General features: G+C 35.3%; 1 protein-coding gene across 1 annotated transcript in view; it reads left to right on the forward strand.

Moving 5' to 3' along the window:
• STAT4 (signal transducer and activator of transcription 4) overlaps positions 1-20957 on the forward strand; it is a 92878-nt gene that overhangs the window by 51130 nt on the left and 20791 nt on the right. Inside the window, exons 4-14 of the mRNA XM_068544762.1 lie at positions 3030-3128; positions 6019-6111; positions 7039-7117; positions 9997-10082; positions 11583-11734; positions 13370-13528; positions 14335-14427; positions 17228-17287; positions 17589-17606; positions 17693-17786; positions 19575-19619. Of these exons, the coding sequence (XP_068400863.1) occupies positions 3030-3128; positions 6019-6111; positions 7039-7117; positions 9997-10082; positions 11583-11734; positions 13370-13528; positions 14335-14427; positions 17228-17287; positions 17589-17606; positions 17693-17786; positions 19575-19619 (978 nt within the window). The remainder of the gene's footprint in view (positions 1-3029; positions 3129-6018; positions 6112-7038; positions 7118-9996; positions 10083-11582; positions 11735-13369; positions 13529-14334; positions 14428-17227; positions 17288-17588; positions 17607-17692; positions 17787-19574; positions 19620-20957) is intronic.

The raw sequence follows: 20957 nt of genomic DNA on the forward strand, positions 1-20957 counted from the left end.
TTATAATGCTTAATAGAGAGACATTAAAGAAGACTTAAATAAATAGATTAGAACACAAAGATGCCAAGTATCTAAAGATTTAGTGCCATTCAAATTCTCAACTTGTGTGTGTGTGTATGTGTGTTTATAGCTTGACAAGGTGATTCTAAAATTTATGTGAAAAATGCAAAGAAAAGCTATTCTACTTGACGTCAAAAAACTTATTATACAACTCTAGTAATTAAGACAGTCTGTTGATAAAGCAGATAGAACCATAAGATGGGATGGAGTCAGAGGCAAACCCATCCATATATGGGCACTTGATTTATGACAGTCGGCCCAGCAGAGCAGTGGTAAAAGAACAGAATGTTCAATAAATATTGTTGGAACTGATATTCATATAGAAAAAAGTGAAAGGGACCTCTCATTATTAACAAGCTCCAAGTGAATTACAATTAAGGGCAAAATTCTAAAGGCTTAAAATATATTTATATAGGAATAAACCTCCATGGCTGTAGATTAGGGAAAGATTTGTTAAGTCATAAAAAGCACTAACCATAAACAGAAGAGTTAATAAATTTGACTTCACTAAAATTAAAAACTTCTATTTATTGACACTAAGAGATAGTGAAAAGAGAGCCACAGAGTAGAAGATATTTGCAGTACCTACACGTAAGAGAGACAGACACACGCTAGAAAAAGGGCAATTTCCCTTCCGTCCTTCGTCCCACCAACACTCACTTAGGGGTGGGTTTTCTTTTGTTTTTTTGTTTCTGTTTTTCTGTTGTTGCTTTTTTGGGGGGGTGGGGGGTGTCCATGGTCCATATACATGGTAACTACTGAAAGGTGAACATAACTACATCTTTGATACGAAAATTTAAAATGCTAATTTGAGACTCACAGACATAGAAAACAAACTTATGGTTAACAAAAGGGAAAGTGGAGGGGGGTGGGATAAACTAGAAGTCTGGGATTAACAGATACACACTACTATCTATAAAACAGATAAACAACAAAGACCTACTGTATAGTACAGGGAACTATATTCAATATTTTGTAATAACCTATAATGGAAAAGAATTATACATATATGGCTGAATCACTTTGCTGTACACCTGAAACTAACACAACATTGTAAATCAACTATACTTCAATAAAAAAAAAATTTTAAAAACCTGATCATTAGAAAAAGTGCTACTTTGGTTTTTGAATCTATAGCGGTCAATTTTCCATAAGATGTTTTCGTCTCATACATTTAAGTGAGAGCTAAGTTAGGAAAAATGCAAAAGGAAAGTGAAAAAATAGCCTGGATAAAAATAGTGATTCTTTACTCTTAACAAAGGAGAAAAAATGAATAATTTAACCTCACAAGACAAGGGGGAAACCAAATCTGAAAGGGAAGGTAAAAGAAGTTCAAGCAGGAAAGAAAAATGAAAAAGTATAGACAAAGGAGCTGAGAAATGCTGAAAGATAGTATCTGGATAATCAACAATGAAGAACTCCTGTAACAGTGAGAAAAACAAAGACAAATAGTGGTGATTCTTGGGATCTTAGAGGAACTCCTGATCTTGGATAGGAAAAGCTTTCAACGTTACATAAATAACAGTCTCCAAATTAGTCCTGGGAGAAACCCTTTATTTTCATCAGTGGAATATTTTTAAAATAAAGGCAAAATGAGCAAACACAGCTTTTCTTGGTGAGTTAAATGGAAGGTATATGGGAAAACAAATCAATGGGAAAATTTAAAAACAAGAACAAATTCAAACTAGGGAGAATCTGAAATCGTCAGCATGCAGGAATCAGAAATTTGCTATCCTTGCTTAATGAATAGGATAATTTTAATTTCTTTACCTTAAGAATTTCTGTCAATTCATTTTTGTTTTTTTCTTCTGGAGTGTTCTCATTTAAAGGGGAAAACGTTTTAAAAGCTATAGAATATGGAAAAGCAGGAAACCAGATACTTGGTGTTTACCCTAGTTTTACAAATAGAGATGCTAATTAGGATGCATCATCTAATAAAATTGTGGCAATGGTCAAGGCCTTAAAAATGTTTACAGCCAATAACCTCATTTCTTTCCAAGAAAGACCCTTTGGTTTACTAGTCTGTATAATCTACTTTTGATTATTAATTTTCCACTTTTATCTTTTCTGCTATTGCCCTTTTGGCCATTTCATGGATAATTAGCACCTCCTTCAGACAGGAGGGCAGAGGGAAACTAAATAAATGCATTTGTCTACATTTATTGTGTTTCCTGTTAATCCTGCCATGGAAGGGTCTAGCAACAAAGAAGTTTAACACTACTGACTAAAATGATGGTGTTGTTCAAATTAATCCTGTAAACCAAGAAAACCTACAGGTGCCTGGCAGGTAAAGTAAATGAGTGCCTAGGTCACTCAGTGCTGGATACTATGGTAACTATGGGTAGTACCTGTTCCCCTGAAGGGATTACAATATTTCAACTTACACAACATACCTTATGGCTGAATTAGACCCACAGGCTGCCAGTTTACAATATCTGAACCATTAGCATTGGTAATAAAAAATGTATATGCTTAGATGTCATAAAAATATTGTTGCTAAAACGTGTGATAGAGTTTCTCTCTAGCATACCGATATAGTTATGAGCTAATTGACATGAAGAGCACCAAACAGGGACCAAAAGAAATGCGTTAAGCACACCATGTAGTACAGAGTTAACAAATGAACAGCTGGGACCACCCTAGTTCATAACAATTTACAAAGAAGTAACTCTTGTAAAACTTATCCTAAGCCCAAAGTAAACTGATCCTCCTGAGTGTGTGTTCAGGGCCTTTCCTACAGAGGTGCTGAAGAACTATTTTTAATTATTAAAAATAACTTTTAGAGACAGAGCAATATGCTGCATAGGCGTCTACATTCACAATATTAGTTTCTGTGGCTTTATAATAGAATAGGTTGTTGAAACAAATCCCAAATAATTTCACATATTTATTTGGAGATTAGTTTTGATTTGCAAATAGTGATGTATATATTTAAGATTTTGTGTTGTTTTTTTTTCACTTTTTTTCAGGGAAAATTTCATGGAAATCCGATGCACGTGTCTGTGGTTATTTCAAATTGTTTAAGGGAAGAGAGGAGAATATTGGCTGCAGCCAACATGCCTGTTCAGGTAACATTTTCTTCCATTGTAATCTTGTTATCACCTGGAAGTCAATTTTTCTGAAACAGAAATTCTTGTCTTCTTTCCAGCCATCTTCTTCTACCTATGTTAATGGTCCCATCATCCTTCCACTCACTTGGAATCAAGGTCTTGGGATTATCTTTGAATAGTTCCTTTTCTCTGCCTCCTTATTGAGATAACTACCAAGTCTTTCCAGAGTTTGTTTCTGGAATCCTATCTATACATCCTTTTCTGTTTCCACTGCTCACACTCTGGTCCATGGTCTTACTATATCAGTTGAGGAACAGAGTAACCACCTCCTGGCTGAATTCCTAACTACCATTTAGGCTCTGTTTCTCTCAGCATGTTTATCCTCAGGAATTGATCTTGCTCAAACCCTTCAGTAGTTCCCAATTTCCTACCCCACAAATCCAAACTACTCCACGAGCAGGAATTTTGTCTTACAGAAACTCCATAAATATTTGCTTGTTTATTGTTTCAGTGTGCTTTGCCCTGCCAATAATATTTTAGATTATATTTTATCCCACTATGCTGAATGAACTCAGAGTCCCCGTCAAAGATAAGTAGAGGAATATGAAGTACCTGGGAATACTTTTTCAGTTAATCCTTTTAAAAAAGGAAAGAGCATGTGAATAATCAGCTTTCCACATGTCACACTCCATAAGTTAGTAAATCACACTAGTGTATTTATTTTTGAAGATCCAAGAAAAGTATCTTTTTTCAACTATTAAAAATTCTCAGATTTAGTTGCTGTCAGGTTATGGTTGTTTTTAGAGAAGTATGAAGCTTTAACAACGTACTCTTATTTTTTAGATGATAAAGAAGAATGGTATCACCTTTATTTAATTTAAAATCTAAAGTTAGTGAGTTTCTAAAGTAAATGTAGTTTGATTCAGTGCTTTTTGGGTAAAAATTGAGATGCTGTTACTAATATATGATATTCTCATATATATTCTGAGCTGTCTTTTTTTGTAGCCCTCTTATCTCTAGTCATTTTCTCTGTGTGTGTGTGTGTGTGTGTGTGTGTGTGTGTGTGTGTGTGTGTGTTGTTGTTGTTGTTCTCTTCAAATGTCAGGTATCAGCCAAATTAGAAACATTTATTTGAATAGATGTTCATCAAAATCATTCCACAAATAATCTGCTAGTGCTACATAATACAACAAAAGAAACACTGATTTGTAAATTTCGAACCAGTAGACAAAATATGGAGATACACACACACACACACACACACACACACACACAAATAATGGGGGCCTAAATGAGAGTGAATTTTACAAAGGCTTTACCCATCTGAAGAATGTGATGTAGTTGAAAAAACACTTGATTGACAGTCAAAGACCTGGGTTCCACTTGAGGTTCTGCCACTGATTTGTTATAGATCTTAGTCAAGTCATCATCCTTTCTAACCATACGTCCCCATCCAAGTGTAAGGTGAAGGGTTTACTGACATTGTAACTCTCAACTCCAGATAGCTACGTAAACGTTATATCTAAGGAACGTACTCAATGCCAGATTATTAGAGTGGCCAAGAAATGGGGCTTGCAGTTCCTAACGGCACAGACCGGTAGTGGTCTGTGGCCCTGGGGTTGGGGACCCCTGCTATAAACTGTCCTTTCCTTTGAGTGAAATGAGGAGAATAAGGGGGAAGAGAAATGGTTGCTTCTTCATTTACCTGCCTGGGACATAGAGGCTTCTCCCCCACTAGGGAAAGTAAAGCATAAATGAAGCTAGATCACATTTGGAGCCCAAAGTGGTTAACACCAGAGTTTGGACTTTACTGTAGTTGGTGGTGAGCAAAATGGGAGAGCCTTGACATCTCCAGACTTGCCTTTGAATTTTGGTAAAGGGCGAAGGAGAAGGATGGGGCTGGAGACCAGGAAACCTGAACTCACGTGGTGGGAGGGATGTGCAGAATGTCACACATGAGAATAAATCAAAGAGAAAGCTACTCTTAGAATTTAGAAAAGGAATTTAGGATCCTCAGATGAACACATCACTATTAAAGAGTTCTTTGAAAAGAAGGAAACAATGTTGTCCTTCTGTGCAACCAACAGAAACATTTCACAACATTCCACTGACCTTACAGCTTCAAACATAATGAGTACAGCTGTTAAAAATCATGATTTTCATATATATTTAATCACACAGAAAGCTGTTTACAGTGTGTTACAGAATGAAAAATAAAGTTATAAAATCATACTTAATATGAAAAAAAAAAAAAAGAAAGAAATGGGGCTTGGAGTAGCTGGTTAGCCTTTCTATTTAACCAGCCTAACATTTTTACATATTCTTTAGCAAACTCCCTTTGTTCCAATGTAAAAATAAATCTCATCCTGGCAGATTCAACATCCCTAATGCTGAATTTAAGTCCAACTTAATGTAGTTTCACTATACTAATTTTTAAATTACATGTATTCATTTTATAGAATTTCAAAAGCAATATGGATCTGTTATAGAAAATAAGGGGGAAAAAATTTAACCATAAAATCATCTGTAATTTTACTGCTCAAAGATAGCACATGATAATATTTTGGTATGTGTGTTCTTCCAGTCACATGTACTTGAGTTTACATGTCTATATATATATATCCAGATTTTTATAAATAAATAAATAAATAAGTATAAATATATATACATACATATACAAGCAACAGAGATCACAAACATATGGTGTCTTATAATTTGCTCTATTTCTTAACAATTTAACACTACTTGTATGTCATTAAATATTTTTCTACAGCATGGTTTTTAATGGCTGTAGAGTATTTCATATCATACTCATCCATACCTCAGTTCAAAGTATATTACATACACTACATTCTTCATAAACCTGTTTCATCAACATCATTGAAATTTCAAGACATTGTTTTTCCAGGGACCTCTGGAGAAATCCTTACAAAGTTCTTCAGTTTCAGAACGACAGAGGAATGTGGAGCACAAAGTGGCTGCCATTAAAAATAGTGTGCAGGTGAGTGATCTCTTACAGACACCGGGAAAGTCTAGCTGTTGTCACCATACTATGCATCTCTCTCTTATGTGCCCAAAGTTAGTGCGTACAGAAATCATAGGGTAATTTTTTATAAGATAAATCTCTCTCACACACTATGTTCATATTAGAAAAAATTTCTTTGTGGGAAGCTTTTAACTTCAATTTACTGGAGATTAGGGTTTCCGCACCAGACTCCATCAGTGAGAAGCCATGTGACCTTAGGCGAGTAAGCTGCTTCACACCTCTAAACCTCTGCTTCTTCATCTGTAAAAGTGAGGCTAACCACTGTAACAGGATTGTTGTGAGGATGACGTGAGATAATACTAGATGAAAAGCCTTTAGCTCAGATCTGGACACCGTTATATCTGAGCAGAAAAACATCACCAGGTTTGGAGAAGAGTAAAAGTAAAAATCTCAAAGACAGAAATGAACAGGAGGCACAGAGGAGCCACAGATATTTTTTTTTCTGAGAGGTAGAGAGGAAAACAATTTAGACTCAGTTGTCATAAACTATATCGTTTGAGAATGGAGATTTTAAGCAAAAAGATAGTTGGTACATTAATACAGAGTTGTATGGAGCTAAAATGAAAAAAGTATCCATACTCTCAGATAAGAAAAATATTAGTTGCATCATTTGGAATTAACTGAGAAATGAGAGGCAAGATGCTGAAATTTGCAAACACTCAGGAAGAGAAAATGGAAGAGCAACTTCAGTCTGGTTCTTCTAGCGCTATTCAACATTCATGGGCATTAGCTCTTTAGAAATGTAGATTCTGTATAGCTAGTCTGGGATATTACTGGGGATTGCAAGCACCAAACAGTGTATTTTGAAATACTGATGATGGATGATGTTGTTGTATTGACGTGCTTAATTGTAACAACAGAGTATGTTTTCTTTGTAAAAAGATGACAGAACAAGACACCAAATATTTAGAAGATCTGCAAGATGAATTTGACTACAGGTATAAAACAATTCAGACAATGGGTAAGTTTTTGTTTTGTCTATAATTCCACATAGGGACATAAAGGCAATGTGACTAGGGTTTCTTCTTTCCTGCAGAATGGATAAATTGATCCCTTTTTTTGAAGAGAGGGTGCAGGAGAAGTTAATTTATTTTGCTTCCTCCTTTTCTCTCCATATAAATATATCATTTTACCCATGATTCAAAGTAAATTATAAAGCTCATGAGAAATCACCCCTATTTCAGGATGCATCTCCAAAAAGTAAGAACGTTCTCCTATAGAATCAAAATATCATTATCACAACTAAGAAAAGTAATAATAATTGTCTAATATGATCAGGAAATTACTAATATTATCTCTAGGTGAGTTATTTAATATAATGTTTAAAAAGTAAAAGTAGAAATGTGACTCACTGTAGGAAATTTAGAAAGTAGAAAAAAGTATTACAAAATTAAAAACCACACAAAATTCTGCTATCTAGTTATAAACACTGTCAAAATATTAGTATATTTTCTTCCAGCCTTTTTCCTACACGTTCAAATATACATATCTATTTATTTATGAAAAATTGAAATCATCTTGTACATAGTTTTTTGTATAGCATTTTAAGCTAAAGTTTTATTTTATGTATTTCCTCATATAAAAAAATCTTCAAAACGTAATTTCAATAATTGTATAAATACCAAAATGTAAGGACACTGAAATTTATTTGACTATTTCATTGTGGTTAAATATTGAGGTTGTTTACAATTAGATGTTTTTTAAGAAATGTAAGGAAAGAATGATAAAATTTATAAAATCTACGATTTACAAGTAATAACATTTAAAGTGTGTTGCATTTAGTGGGACAATTGGAGAAATTCTCATTAGTTCTAGATTAGTTAATAGGATTGTACCAGTGTTAATATTCTGGCTTTGAACATTGTACTATGCTTATCTAAGACATTAGAAGAAGCTGGATGAAGGATATATGGGAACTCTGTACTATTTTTGTAACTTTTTTGTAATTCTAAAATAATTTTGAAAAACACATTAGATATAAATTCTTTTTACAGATGATTTACAGAATCATCCTTAACTACTGAAACCTTAGCTTAAAATTTATCTGGAAGGAAGTACTATGGATGATTGTGATTAAATTCTTTATTAACTTTCCATCTAAGATTTATAAGAGAGGATATTAGTTTTTCCTGGCATAGGTGAGATGTGACATGTCCTTCTGGCACCTTCAGGATGTCTTGACTCCCATGAAATGTTATTAAATATGTTCATAATTGTATGTACAATGTTTTTTCCTTTGGAAGAAATGACACAAACACAGGTTTCATCAGCTTATCAAAGGGGTCCATGATTCTTAAAAGGTTTAGAACAACTGCACATTTAATCAAGCATTACAATTCATTGAAAGCAGCCTCAACCTAAATTTCATATGTGAACTATGAATTTTATGAAATAGAATATACATTAAAACATACTGTTTACATTAAAACAGTAAAGTTATTTTGAACTTAATATATTACAATTAGAGTTACTTTAGTATCTTACAGTGCTTCATAAGCATTATGAAGAATAAAAATGATTATTACTAAATCAGCAAATATTTTGTTGATTATAAGTGAAAGGAAATGTTTTAAGGGAAATGAAAGATACATGGGAAACAAGTTATATCTTTGCTGGTGAAGACTGGAAAGTATTAGCTAATGAAGTTTTGAAATGATAAAATGCCATATCAGCAGGATTTTGCTACATATGGGATCTAGGAATTCGTGAATTTGTGAATTAATACAACCAGAAATGACTTCTTGGAGATCAGTGCTATTTTGTCTAGGACTTTGCCACAGTGTTGTTCAGGGGCCTCTTTTCACAATAACACAATTCAGATCAGCATTCCAAAACTTCATTTATTATAGAGATAAGCGGTTGGTATAAGCAGTCACTTACTATATACTAATAAAGTTCAAATTAAATAATACGATGTTTATTGTACATCTGTCATTTAAGGGGATAAATCATTTTGGGTTTTGTTCAGTCAGAGATTTTTCTTAATTTGCAACTCTTTCCCACTTCTTCTGGTTTTACTGTGAGGCTAGCCTGTTTTGCAAAGAAAAAGAGAAAGCAAAGGATTTAGTCTTTATTAGTTAATGAGACTATGTACTATAAAACGGCAACTCTTCCAGAAGATTGAGTAAAGGCATCAGGAGGGGTCAAATATGATTTAATCATAGGCACAGAGAAGGGCCCCTTTTCTTTCTTACACATCCCAACCAACCAAGGTCATTATTAATGTAGCGATGATCTAATAAAGAATCCGTTATAGGGGCTTCCCTGGTGGCGCAGTGGTTGGGAGTCTGCCTGCCAATGCGGGGGACACAGGTTCGAGCCCAGGTCTGGGAAGATCCCACATGCCGCGGAGCAACTAAGCCCGTGAGCCACAGCTACTGAGCCTGCGCGTCTGGAGCCTGTGCTCCGCAACAAGAGAGGCCGCGATAGTGAGAGGCCCGCGCACCGCGATGAAGAGTGGCCCCCGCTTGCCGCAACTAGAGAAAGCCCTCGCACAGAAACGAAGACCCAACACAGCCAAAAATAAATATAATAAATAAATAAATAAATAAATAAAATTTTTTAAAAAAAGAATCCATTATAAAAACATGTATATCTCCTCTCTCCCTGCCCCCAAAAGGACCATTGTGTGAAGAATGGTGTTCTCTCAAGGTCTGTAAGATGCTTGGATGTAATCCTTCCTGGCAGCCAGGGATTTACTTCTAAACTCATCACTAATGGCCCCATTTAGGCTCTTGCATCATGGGATCTTAGGATGGCTGCTTACAGCTGGCTTTGGCTTTCAGGACAGAGAGCTTCGCCTTGGAGAGGACTCTAAGTCTGATCTCTTTTCCTTCACAGATCAGGGTGACAAGAACAGCGCCCTAATGAATCAGGAAGTTTTGACTCTGCAGGAAATGCTGAACAGCCTGGACTTCAAAAGAAAGGCTAGTGAAGAACTTTAATTTGGTCTTTTGCCTATTTTTCTTCTTTTTCTACATCTAGTCCTACTAGATTAAGCTCTGAAATTAAGCTCTTTGATTTTATCAGTTCCATTTATGCTGAATGAATAAAAGGCAGTGTTTCTAGGAAGAGTATCATACTGTTTGCCATGCTTCTTCACCTAAGTTTACAAAGCAGAACCCTCCTAGAGTCTATTTATCCTGCTTATGTGGTACATGTACTGTAGCTACCATTAATTTCAAGGTGAACATTTTACCCAGTTTTTATTTGCCACTATTTCAGACATGACTGTTTTAGTTGCTATACTTAATATGCTGGAATGGGTTCTACTGCACATGTATAATTAAAATATTACTTGACAACTACTAAAACTTTGTTGCAGAAATAAGTGTCCCAGTTTCTATTCTGAAAAATGACATTGTGCTAAATAATTTTGTAGATTTCAGGAGAGTCCATTGAGACCTGAACATGTTCAATCTAACCTCTTCCCCAGGAGAGGAAGAAAATTTTCTGGCTCAATAAAATATTTTAAAAGAGGAGAAATATCTCTCAATTCTACCTCTCCTTGAAAATAGATGCAATTGAAATTTAACCAGTCACTGAAATCAATAGTTTATTTCTAAAAGTTTGGCTTCATCTTTTTGTGCAGGAATTTGTGTAAGCACAAATAAATGTAAAATTTATTTTCACCCTAAATTAATTATAAACTTAAACAGTTATATATCAGATTTTAAACATGTAAATATTTAACCCAAGATAAACTTAATGCTTTTATGCATAATAAATCTATGCTATACATTTTATGCATGCCATCTTATTCTACTTTAAATAAGATTTTAAGGAGAGGAGGAATCTTAGAAATAATTCAGTCCATTCACCTGACTGTATAGATGAGAAGATCAAGTCCCAACAAAGTTAAATGGCTTGTCCAAATTCACATAGCTGTGGCAAAGCCAGGGTAGAAATTCACATCTTCTAATCCCTAGGCCTTTGAAAGTTATATTTTCCCACTATGCTTCCCCAAACCCAGATAAAGTGGTACTAAAAACTAACACAGAAAGGCTTAAATTCTAGTCAGTACATTTAAAAATAAATGCATAAACATATTTATAAGAATATAAATTCAATTTATAAATGGCTTTTTAAGAAGCAGATATATGGCTTTTATGACTACGGGATTTAATATTGTCACAGGAGTTACAAATTCAACCTACTTATAGTAAATGATATTATGAGAATATTATGTGCTATTATGAGAATGTTAACTGTGGTCATGCTTCTTTCTCATGACATTATTGAATTGCAATAATTATTTGAAAAGGCAGTGCTATGGCAGATAGAAGGTAGTATTTGGTAAAATATTTGGTCAAAATTTTAACCAAGGCTTTATCTCTCAGGTCAGACAAATTATTTTATAGGTTAAATTATGAGTAGCTTTGGTTGTGTGTCATAAGACTCTTCTCAGTAGTCACTTTTGTCTTCAGGAAGCCCTCAGTAAGATGACACAAATAGTGAATGAGACGGACTTGTTAATGAACAGCACCCTGGTGGAGGAGCTGCAAGACTGGAAGAGGAGGCAGCAAGTCGCCTGCATCGGAGGTCCACTCCACAACGGGCTCGACCAGCTCCAAAACTGGTAAAACGAACTGAATTGAGTTTCTAGTGAAAACCACAGGAAGTACACAACAGTGTCGCTTAGCCAGAGAATGCAGGCTTAGACCCAAATGTCAATTCATTCAGCTTATTGATGGCTTATTAGCAGCTGGAACTCTACCGTTGAAAACAAATGGATGTAATTGTCTGAGTGTTCTTAATTTCCATTCCTTTGGGGAGAAAAATAAAGCATCTATAGAAATCTATAGAATGCATAAGAATTGCTTATTTTCTCATCTAATATATCAATCTTAAAAGACTCAAATGAACTTTTTCAAATCAGCAATAAATACACTTTCTTGAAGGGCGTGAGAAGCACTGGCTTCAAATACTATATCTCATTCTTAAAATGTGTATCTTAAGGTGTCAGAGTTAAACATTAGTTCTGTGTTTTCAACAAAGTGATTTATTTTTGTGTTTAAATGAAAAATTCTCAAATGGCTAATACAACATGGCATCCCCTGCCTGTGTACACATGCATACATGCAGTTATGTACAGATATTATCCTTTGTATTAAAAAAAATGTTTTTTGGTTTTCCCCTTCATCAATGTAAAAGAAAACTATGTGAGTGAAAGAACAATTAGAAAATATAATGAAAAAGAAGGAAAATTTTCAGTTGAAATCTAAAATTGCTTCCCAAGGTTACAATCCTATACAATGAAAAAGCACAGTACCTGGGCACACTTGCACTGAAAGGTCTGCACTGCCAGGCCTGCTTCTCAAGAAAAGTAACTGGGCTCTTTTTTAAATTTATTGATTTTCCTTGGGGAGATAATTTGATTCTCTAACCTCACTGTGCTCTGTTGTTGTGAAAACAAGATAAACAACAAAGGGAGCATAGCAGATAATGGTGCTCATACCAAATTCAGTAGGGGGTTCACAGTTCTTTCTACAATGTTATGTGGGGAATAAACTTTCAGTAGAAAGAGCTGCTGTCAGGGCACATGGACTTAGCAAGTCTCATGAGACTTCTGCCTCCTCTTAGTTGGAGGCCCCTTCTGTGTGCCTTTCAATCTCCCTCTTTCCCAGACTTCCAGCCCAAGCTACCACCTCTGTTTCTAAGGTAAGATCCAAGGTAAAACTCTATAAGCAGATACCTTTCTCCAGGAAGATCCACTGATAATTTTTTGGCTAATACTTAGGACCTGTAAAAAATATATATGGGGGTGGTCATACTGTTTTTTTCTTCAGTATTCTTACACATAACATTCTTCATATCATGTATTTTTAAAGTTTTAAATTTGCTCTCTTTGCCCTTCAGTGAGTGCAATATTTTTAAAATATATGTGTTTAACAGACTTTTTAGAAAGGATAATTAAAAGGGATTTGGTTCCAGATGTTGACAAAATTTCCTGAACGATTTCTTGTCTATAACTGAAGGTAAAAATTTTAAAACATTGAAAACAGTTAACATCTATCATGCATTTTAGCAAAAAGCTGGGTTAGGAAAACAAACATTTAAAAAAAAAAAACTGTCACTAACCTTTAATGGAATTAAGTGACTAATTTAATTCATTTAATAATTATTTGGTAATATTTGCTAAATATGGTTAATACTTAAAATGGTGGATTGTTAAGTGGAAAACTATCTGCGTTTTTCATTTGCTGTTCGATAGCTTTACACTGTTGGCAGAAAGTCTGTTCCAACTCAGAAGGCAGTTGGAGAAATTAGAGGAGCAGTCTACCAAAATGACATATGAAGGGGATCCCATCCCACTGCAAAGAGCACATCTGCTAGAAAGAGTCACCTTCTTGATCTACACCCTTTTTAAGAAGTAAGTCAACACTTTGCTATACACCTGAAACCAAAACAACATTGTACATCAACTATACTTCAATTTAAAAAAAAAAAAAAGGAGTAAGTCAACTGTTATCCATTTAAATGCATCCTGGGAGCCTCAGTCCTGTGGAGTTGGGAGGACACCCTGGCTGGGCTTTTGGTGTTCAGGTGAAGGAGTGGGAGGCAAGTGTTAAACAGTGAGCCTCAGGGTGCAGTGAATAAAGCTCCAGGCAGTTCCAGAAACATTTCTACTCTTCACTATTTATTCATCAACACTTCTCCCACCACCTAACTCGGTTTCTCATGAGCCACCACATCACCCACCCAAAGTTCATTTTTCATCTTTTAGAAGAGACGATTTCAAGGATTTCTTCTCAAGTACATATCCAAGAAATGAAGGGTGGAGAACATGTTTATGTTTATAAGCTCATCTAAAGGAAAAAAAAAATACTAGTATGTACCAGAAATCCTAATGTCTAGCTCAAAAATGGCATGAAATTAACTTTCTACTTGACGTTTAGTATGATAAAAATAGACTGGGGCTTTTATTCTTGACCCAATTGTAACAATTAAGAATTCTTTACTGTTGTTACTTAGGGACAATCTTTAGGTATTTCCCATCTCCTGGTATTTATTTATGAGAAGTCTTGGAGAGATTTGAGCTTAACAAGGGTTTGAATGTCTTCTAAGTGTAAAAAGTTTGGATTTTATAAGAGGACAGCATCCTGTTACTCTGTGGTTTTCAGCCTGTCAGTGTTTCCAGTGTTTTCAAATGACGTGCTTTATTTCCTTTGAACGCAGCTCGTTTGTGGTTGAACGACAGCCATGCATGCCAACCCACCCTCAGAGGCCGATGGTACTCAAAACTCTCATTCAGTTTACTGTAAAGCTAAGGTAGGCAGAACACATTCTCTCATTTCTTATTTATGATGCCATAGCCACTGTGTGATTAAGGTTAGTTTCTCTCATTGTGCCTTTCATTCAACTATTCTTTACTGAGCACCTCCTGCATGCCCAGCACTCAGCTATGGTAAATACCCACAGAAATGTTAAGGTGAGAGCCCTGCTTGTAAAGAGTAGAACAATGAATATGAGGACATGAGAGTTATTAGCGTGAAAGTATGAAATCACAATATCGGACAACATGGGATTAATTGTTCAAAAGGCTGGCTTGAGAGAAAACTGGGGAGCCTCGAGAATGCCTTGTGGTCACTGAGAAAGGACCTTGAGGGAAGAGCAGGGTTGTGGGAGAGTGAGACTATAGAAATAATGACTTCCTGGGTCTGTTTTGTAAGCATGGGGAGCAGGGAGACAGAGAATTGAGTAGATAGGTTGGAGACAGATTATGGAAGGGTTTGAATATCCTATCCAGGAAATATAGTGGAACATTCTTCACCTGTGATCACCCAGCAACTAGCTTACTGGATTGTCCATGAAAAATCTCAACACCACGATTTTCAGTATATCCTTATTATGTACCTGATTTAAAGAGAAATGATTATGTTGTTACCGCTTTACCTGTGTATCTGATCCTTTTCATTTGCATGAGCAAACAAAAGCATACAGCTTTCCCTAATGACACTCTTAAAATAATGAGTTTGGCTTCAGACTTTCAAAGATTTTCATCATGCCTCAATCTCTGAGTCCCAAAGCTTTACATTTCTAATCACTAGGTCACCTCTGGAAAGCTGAAATTCCAGACTAGTACTAGAGGTGGTGATGCCATGATAGATGGTTATTTAGGATCCCATGATGGCATCCCTGATCACAGATCACTATTGGAACTCCATTTTAAGTTTAGTGTAGTTTCATTTTATCGAGATATAATTGACATACAACACTGTATAAGTTTAAGCATAATGACTTGACATACATAAGTTGCAAAATGATTACTACAATAAGTTTAGTTGACATCTATCACCTAGGAACTTAATTTTTAAAAGGAAGGCATTTGTCTCTCGTTTGCATTTCAGAAACCCTTCTTGAAATTCTTAATCATTTCCTTTGTGTGAATTTGCACCAAGACTTTAAGAAACAAAAACAAAAAGCAGAGACCAGGTTCCTTTTTAAAATTTTATGATTTTCAGAAGGTGTTCCTTCCTCATCCCCACATCTCTACATAGCCCAGAAAATTGTAACACTAAAAGGAAATAGGATAGAAGGATGGTATATATGCTACTTTTCCTTGAGACACCCCCATAGATGATATGTTCAGTCTAAGATGCTCTGTGGGACGAAGGGGAAGATGAGTAGGGACTGCTCAGCAAAGGGTTCTGAGTGGAAGAGGTCCCTGAATGGCGTGGTGTTTGAACTGATTGCCAGAGGCATAGACCATTAGTCCCTGGCTTAGGTGTTCTGCCTTTCTCTTCCATCTAACTGTTCGGTCCCCATCCTTCTTCTCTGTACACTGTTCTCCACTGTCTTGATAGATGATCCTTTACTTAGTATTCAAGATTTTCCCTAAAACCCCTCTCTACCATAGCATTCCATCCTCCTGTTTCAAAGGAAGGGAGTGACATGGGACTCCCTTTTGTCATCAGCATCCTACAGTGAATGAGATCCTTCCTGAAATAGGATAGAGAGGAATGCAGAGGGGAAAAACATCTTGTCTTACTTCATATGACCTCCTCACCCCTCACTACCAACAGCCGTACATTTATTATATCCCAAGCCCTGAAACCAATCCTGGCAGGATTTGTAAGGAACCTTTGCTACATTATTTTTGTTTTGTTTGGGCTGTCTGTTATCTATGATTGTATTTCTCTAATGCCATTCAGTTGCTTATTACCATTCTCTATATTCCAGCTCTTTGGCTAGACTTCTTCCTTTGATGTATAGCCATGTCTACTCTGCTCCTTCCCTAATCTTCACTATGCCAGTTTCCCAGTGCCTGGGGCTGTACTGGGTCTATATGAGGAGTTCAATACATGCTGAGTGAATAAACAAGGTTTAGGATGAGTGCATAAATGAATGAGTGAGTGAGTGACTGAATGAACGTCTCTGAAACTGAACTGAACCTGCAGAGAGGGTATGTCAGAGGGTACAGCTCGGAAGAGTTGGGAAAAGCTAAGGAGTGAAGGAGGGCTGAACAAGAAGGAATTAAAGGAATTGTTATTCTGACCTTTGATCATTTGTTTGTTTGAAGTTAGGTCTTTTTTAGTTATGAACATTTTTGCTGTTACTTAAATATAGTATCTTTAAAGACTGCAAATGCATTTGAAGTGGAATTTTCCTTATTCTACCAGAGTCCTAGTCTTTCTCAGTATTTTACCATAAAACAGTTATCAAAATATTTAGTCTTACTAAGCTTACAATTTTTTTATAATATGAGAATAAAATGGAGCCACATTAATAGACTTGCAAAATTTTTTTTTATACATTTAACCCAAATTTGGGCTTTAGCCAAAATATATAGCTATATTTCTGACCTAGCCAATGTGTTATCCAACACACATCAACTGAAGCAATATGGAAACACTTTCCAGGTATGTATTATATTAAGTGGCTGATGTCAATATTAGTAACATGGCAAAGTAAAGAGGAATTGGACATTTTAAAAACACACTAACATATGACTGGAAATAATGTGAGTTTGATTTATATGTATTTGCTGTAAATATATTTAAATCTTTAAATATAAAAAGGCTTTTAGCCATTAAAATTTTTATCTTTAATTCTTTATGTGTCTTTCCAGACTACTGATAAAATTACCAGAACTAAACTATCAGGTAAAGGTGAAAGCATCAATTGACAAGTAAGTTTCTAATTTCATTTTGAAGCATGAAAATGTAAGACTTTTAAAAAAGAACTGTCCTTATTTTATAGAATAATTTAAAACTTTTAAATTTACTTCTCTAACATTACATATCAATGTACTTCAAATATTTGACTTTGAAGTTCAAACATTTAACAGAACTCCAAGGAAGACTTACTTTAAAAATTTTACTATAAAGACTTGAAATGAAATTTTATATACTATCCCCTAAAGTGTCATAGAAAAATTGTTATTAGATCTATTAAATAACTCATTTTAAAGAATCTTCTTGGTTTTACAGGAATGTTTCAACTCTAAGGTAAGACATTTACTTTAGAATTTTCGGCTGTTCTCATAAATATATTTTACCTGAGACCATGTAAACAGCCAAGATTTTCTCTCTAGCAATCGAAGATTTGTGCTTTGTGGAACTCACGTCAAAGCCATGTCCATTGAAGAATCTTCCAGTGGGAGTCTCTCTGTAGAATTTCGGCATTTGGTGAGTCTGGCAGTAAAATTACACAAGCTTTTTTTCCCCTCCAAATTAGACACATTTAAGCTAATAGGCCTTATAATTTAATGTGTTTTGTTCTTTAGTGTTTCTTATGCGAATTAAGGGCCATACTGAGAAATAAAACATGCCATCGTTGAAGAATTTTAACTGGTAAAAAGAACACTGAACCTTAACTCTGAAGGTGTGAGTTCTTAACAGTGGTGATGTTGTACCTAAGTATATGTCTTAATTAGTTAAAATATTTTGGTAATAATTACAGAGATAATCTGTCTTACAGTTGATAGGCATTCCTGGTTTCATTTTTTAAATCTCCCAAATGATACCAGTAATGACACGTCTGGCTAAAGGCTCTTTCATTTTAGGAGGATTAGCCTGAGGAAATATGATGTTTCTGGGTGTGAGTTGCACAGTTTGCCTTGGCATTTCTAGAAAGCTTCTGACCCAGCCTCATCCTGTTACTTCTTGCTTTTACCACTTCCTCTTAACCTAGAGTTCTCTTCCTGCTTTCTTTCTAATTCTTTGCATAGTTCTTAGATTCCCAAAGACCCTGCTGCTTGTCTTGCCAAAAATGTTGCTCATCTGGTTTATCAGCATTTGGGAGGTACCTCACCTGAATGTTGGGGCACCACTGAAGCAGTCTCTAAAGGTCTACTTCCTAAAAGATAAAATTTATGGTAACAGAAAGATATCTGCATACATAAATTTATGCTGGTTTTCATTTTTTATTTTGTTTTTGTTTGGTCTTCAGTACTGAAGAGTACATTTCTTTGTAACTGAATCCCTCTATATGACACTGCTAAATCAATAAAATGTAATGAGGAGTGATGACATATACATCCTTATAACTAGAACTCTTTTTGCTTAAGTTCAATTCCTATTTTCAAGGAACTTTCAATAATGGCCAATGTTTGCTAATAAGTGAAGCGGTAAGAGGCCCTTCTGTCTCCCAAAAGAGTCACTTGGAAAAGGAAGGACAAGGAACAAACCAAAAAGTGTTGGGTCTCTATTCCAGCAGAGATAATATATAAAATAAAAAAACCTTAGTTTTCATGGTGCTTTTCTAGTTGCTAAGCATTTTCACGTATATTATCTTTTACATAACACTTTAATCACTTTTTAATACAAAAGTAAATATAGAAAATCAGAGAAAAAATTTAAAACCACCTATGATCCCAACACCTTGACATAACATACTTATTTTTACATTTTCATTCGTATATATATATTCTTTTTGTTAAGTGGGATCAGATTGTACACACTAATTTTTTTCTGTCCTTTTTTTTCCCATTAAGTAATCTGTGTCATGAACAGTTTTGTGTCTCCTGCTCTCATGGCATTTAGTAGCTCTCTGTGCCATGTGGCACGCTGCCCCATTGTCTATTTCCCCAGGCCTGTGTGTTAGACTTGATCTCGTAGGCTTTGAGAATCATCACAGCTGAGCTCAGATGATACTTGTCAGGGACAAAGGAGTGCTGAATAGATTCTAAAACATCCCAGCATGATGTCCTCTTTCCAAAATGTGACTGAAAAACACAGTCTTATGCCAGCTTGCTCCCTTATCTCAACCAAAGTTTCTAAAGTGGCATACCTTGAGATGAAACAGGAAGCTCCTTTCTGTTGAATCCGGGCAGCTATGTCACATCAGGTTTCAGTGAGTTAGAAAACATCTCGGTTACTGTTCTAGAAGTCAAAATTATGGGCCAAGAAAACCCCAACTTGATGTTTAGCTGATAATGCTTCTCCATCTAAACACTGTTGTTTTCTTTTACAAAGCAACCAAAGGAAATGAAGTCTAGTGCTGGAAACAAAGGAAATGAGGTAGGAAATATTTTCTCCAAAAGAATCTTTCTAGGAAATAATCCTATAATGTCTTATTTTTACAAAGCTCTTAAACTGCCCTTTATATTTTTATATAAAGTCAAATTCATGTTTCTCTAATTATACATGTAAAGCTCAATAAATTGCAGACAGTATAAGAAATTTTGTTACTAAAACAGAAAATGCATATAACACCCTCCTAAGAAAATGACTATTAATATTTTGGTTCACATCATTCTAGACTTTTATCTTTTATCTAGACTTTTATACTTTGAAAGTATATATACACATTGTTTCATAACCTGCTTTTTTTATCACATAGCAATGTGAGATGAACAGCTTTCCATAAACTTAAATACTCTTGGAGAACATGATTTAAAGTGGTTGCATTATATTGCTATAATTTCTTTAGTCAGTCCATTATTATAAAATATCTTAAAATCACTCATTTTCCAAGATAAGAGGTAAGTCTTGAACATCATGACACAGTATGTGAAAATCACAAGTGAAAAACAGCTCTATTACTTTATGGTATCAATTACCTTGCTCTTATATTAAAGCTGGCATTTCACTGGATGAATCGATTAAAAGAACAAACCGGTGCAGCCCAAGTGTTCAAGTTTGAGTCAATAAATAATAGAGTGGTCAAATCCTGGATTGGAAGTGGCTTTGGGAATCAGCTATTTAGTTGACCTAGATAACTAAGGCATATGTTTATGCCCTACATATTTGGAATTAGAAAACCTGGGTATGAGTCCATTCTGACAGTGACCAAAACTGTGATCCTTGGCAAATGATCTGATGGAAAAATATTGCATTTGTTTTCCTCTAAGAGATCAGAGTAGTAATTCCCAGCGCTCCCTGCTCAGAGAAACTGCATACGTAAGACCACCTGTATGATGCAGTTATAAAGCAATGAGGCTTGTTTCTAGTATGGTTGGTATGGATCCTATCTCCTGGCTTTATAGTCACAGCTCCTATGCGAAATCCCTTTGAATTATTTGGAAGAAAAAAAGCACTTTATAAATCCAGCCTTCAACTGCAGTCAATCTAGCCCACTCCACAAAACCACAAAGATCCATCACAACAGGTTTTACGCTCTACATTTTCCCTTCCAAGATTTCTTCATTCCCTTAATCGTATCTTAAAGATCTTTTGCCAAATATCACAGCCTCACCGAGGATGAGCTAAGCTTTCCTCCCAGGGTAGAACCTTGGCTTAGGGCAGAGCATCAGACAGGTTTCTCAGCCCAGATATCACAGGAGCAAAGCTTTTGAGTTTAAGGATATTCTAGTGAACCAAATAAGTAGGAGTTATTCTTCTCACCTTATAGAAATC

This window comes from Eschrichtius robustus, chromosome 5 (assembly GCF_028021215.1).
Source record: "Eschrichtius robustus isolate mEscRob2 chromosome 5, mEscRob2.pri, whole genome shotgun sequence".
NCBI classification, from domain to species: domain Eukaryota; kingdom Metazoa; phylum Chordata; class Mammalia; order Artiodactyla; family Eschrichtiidae; genus Eschrichtius; species Eschrichtius robustus.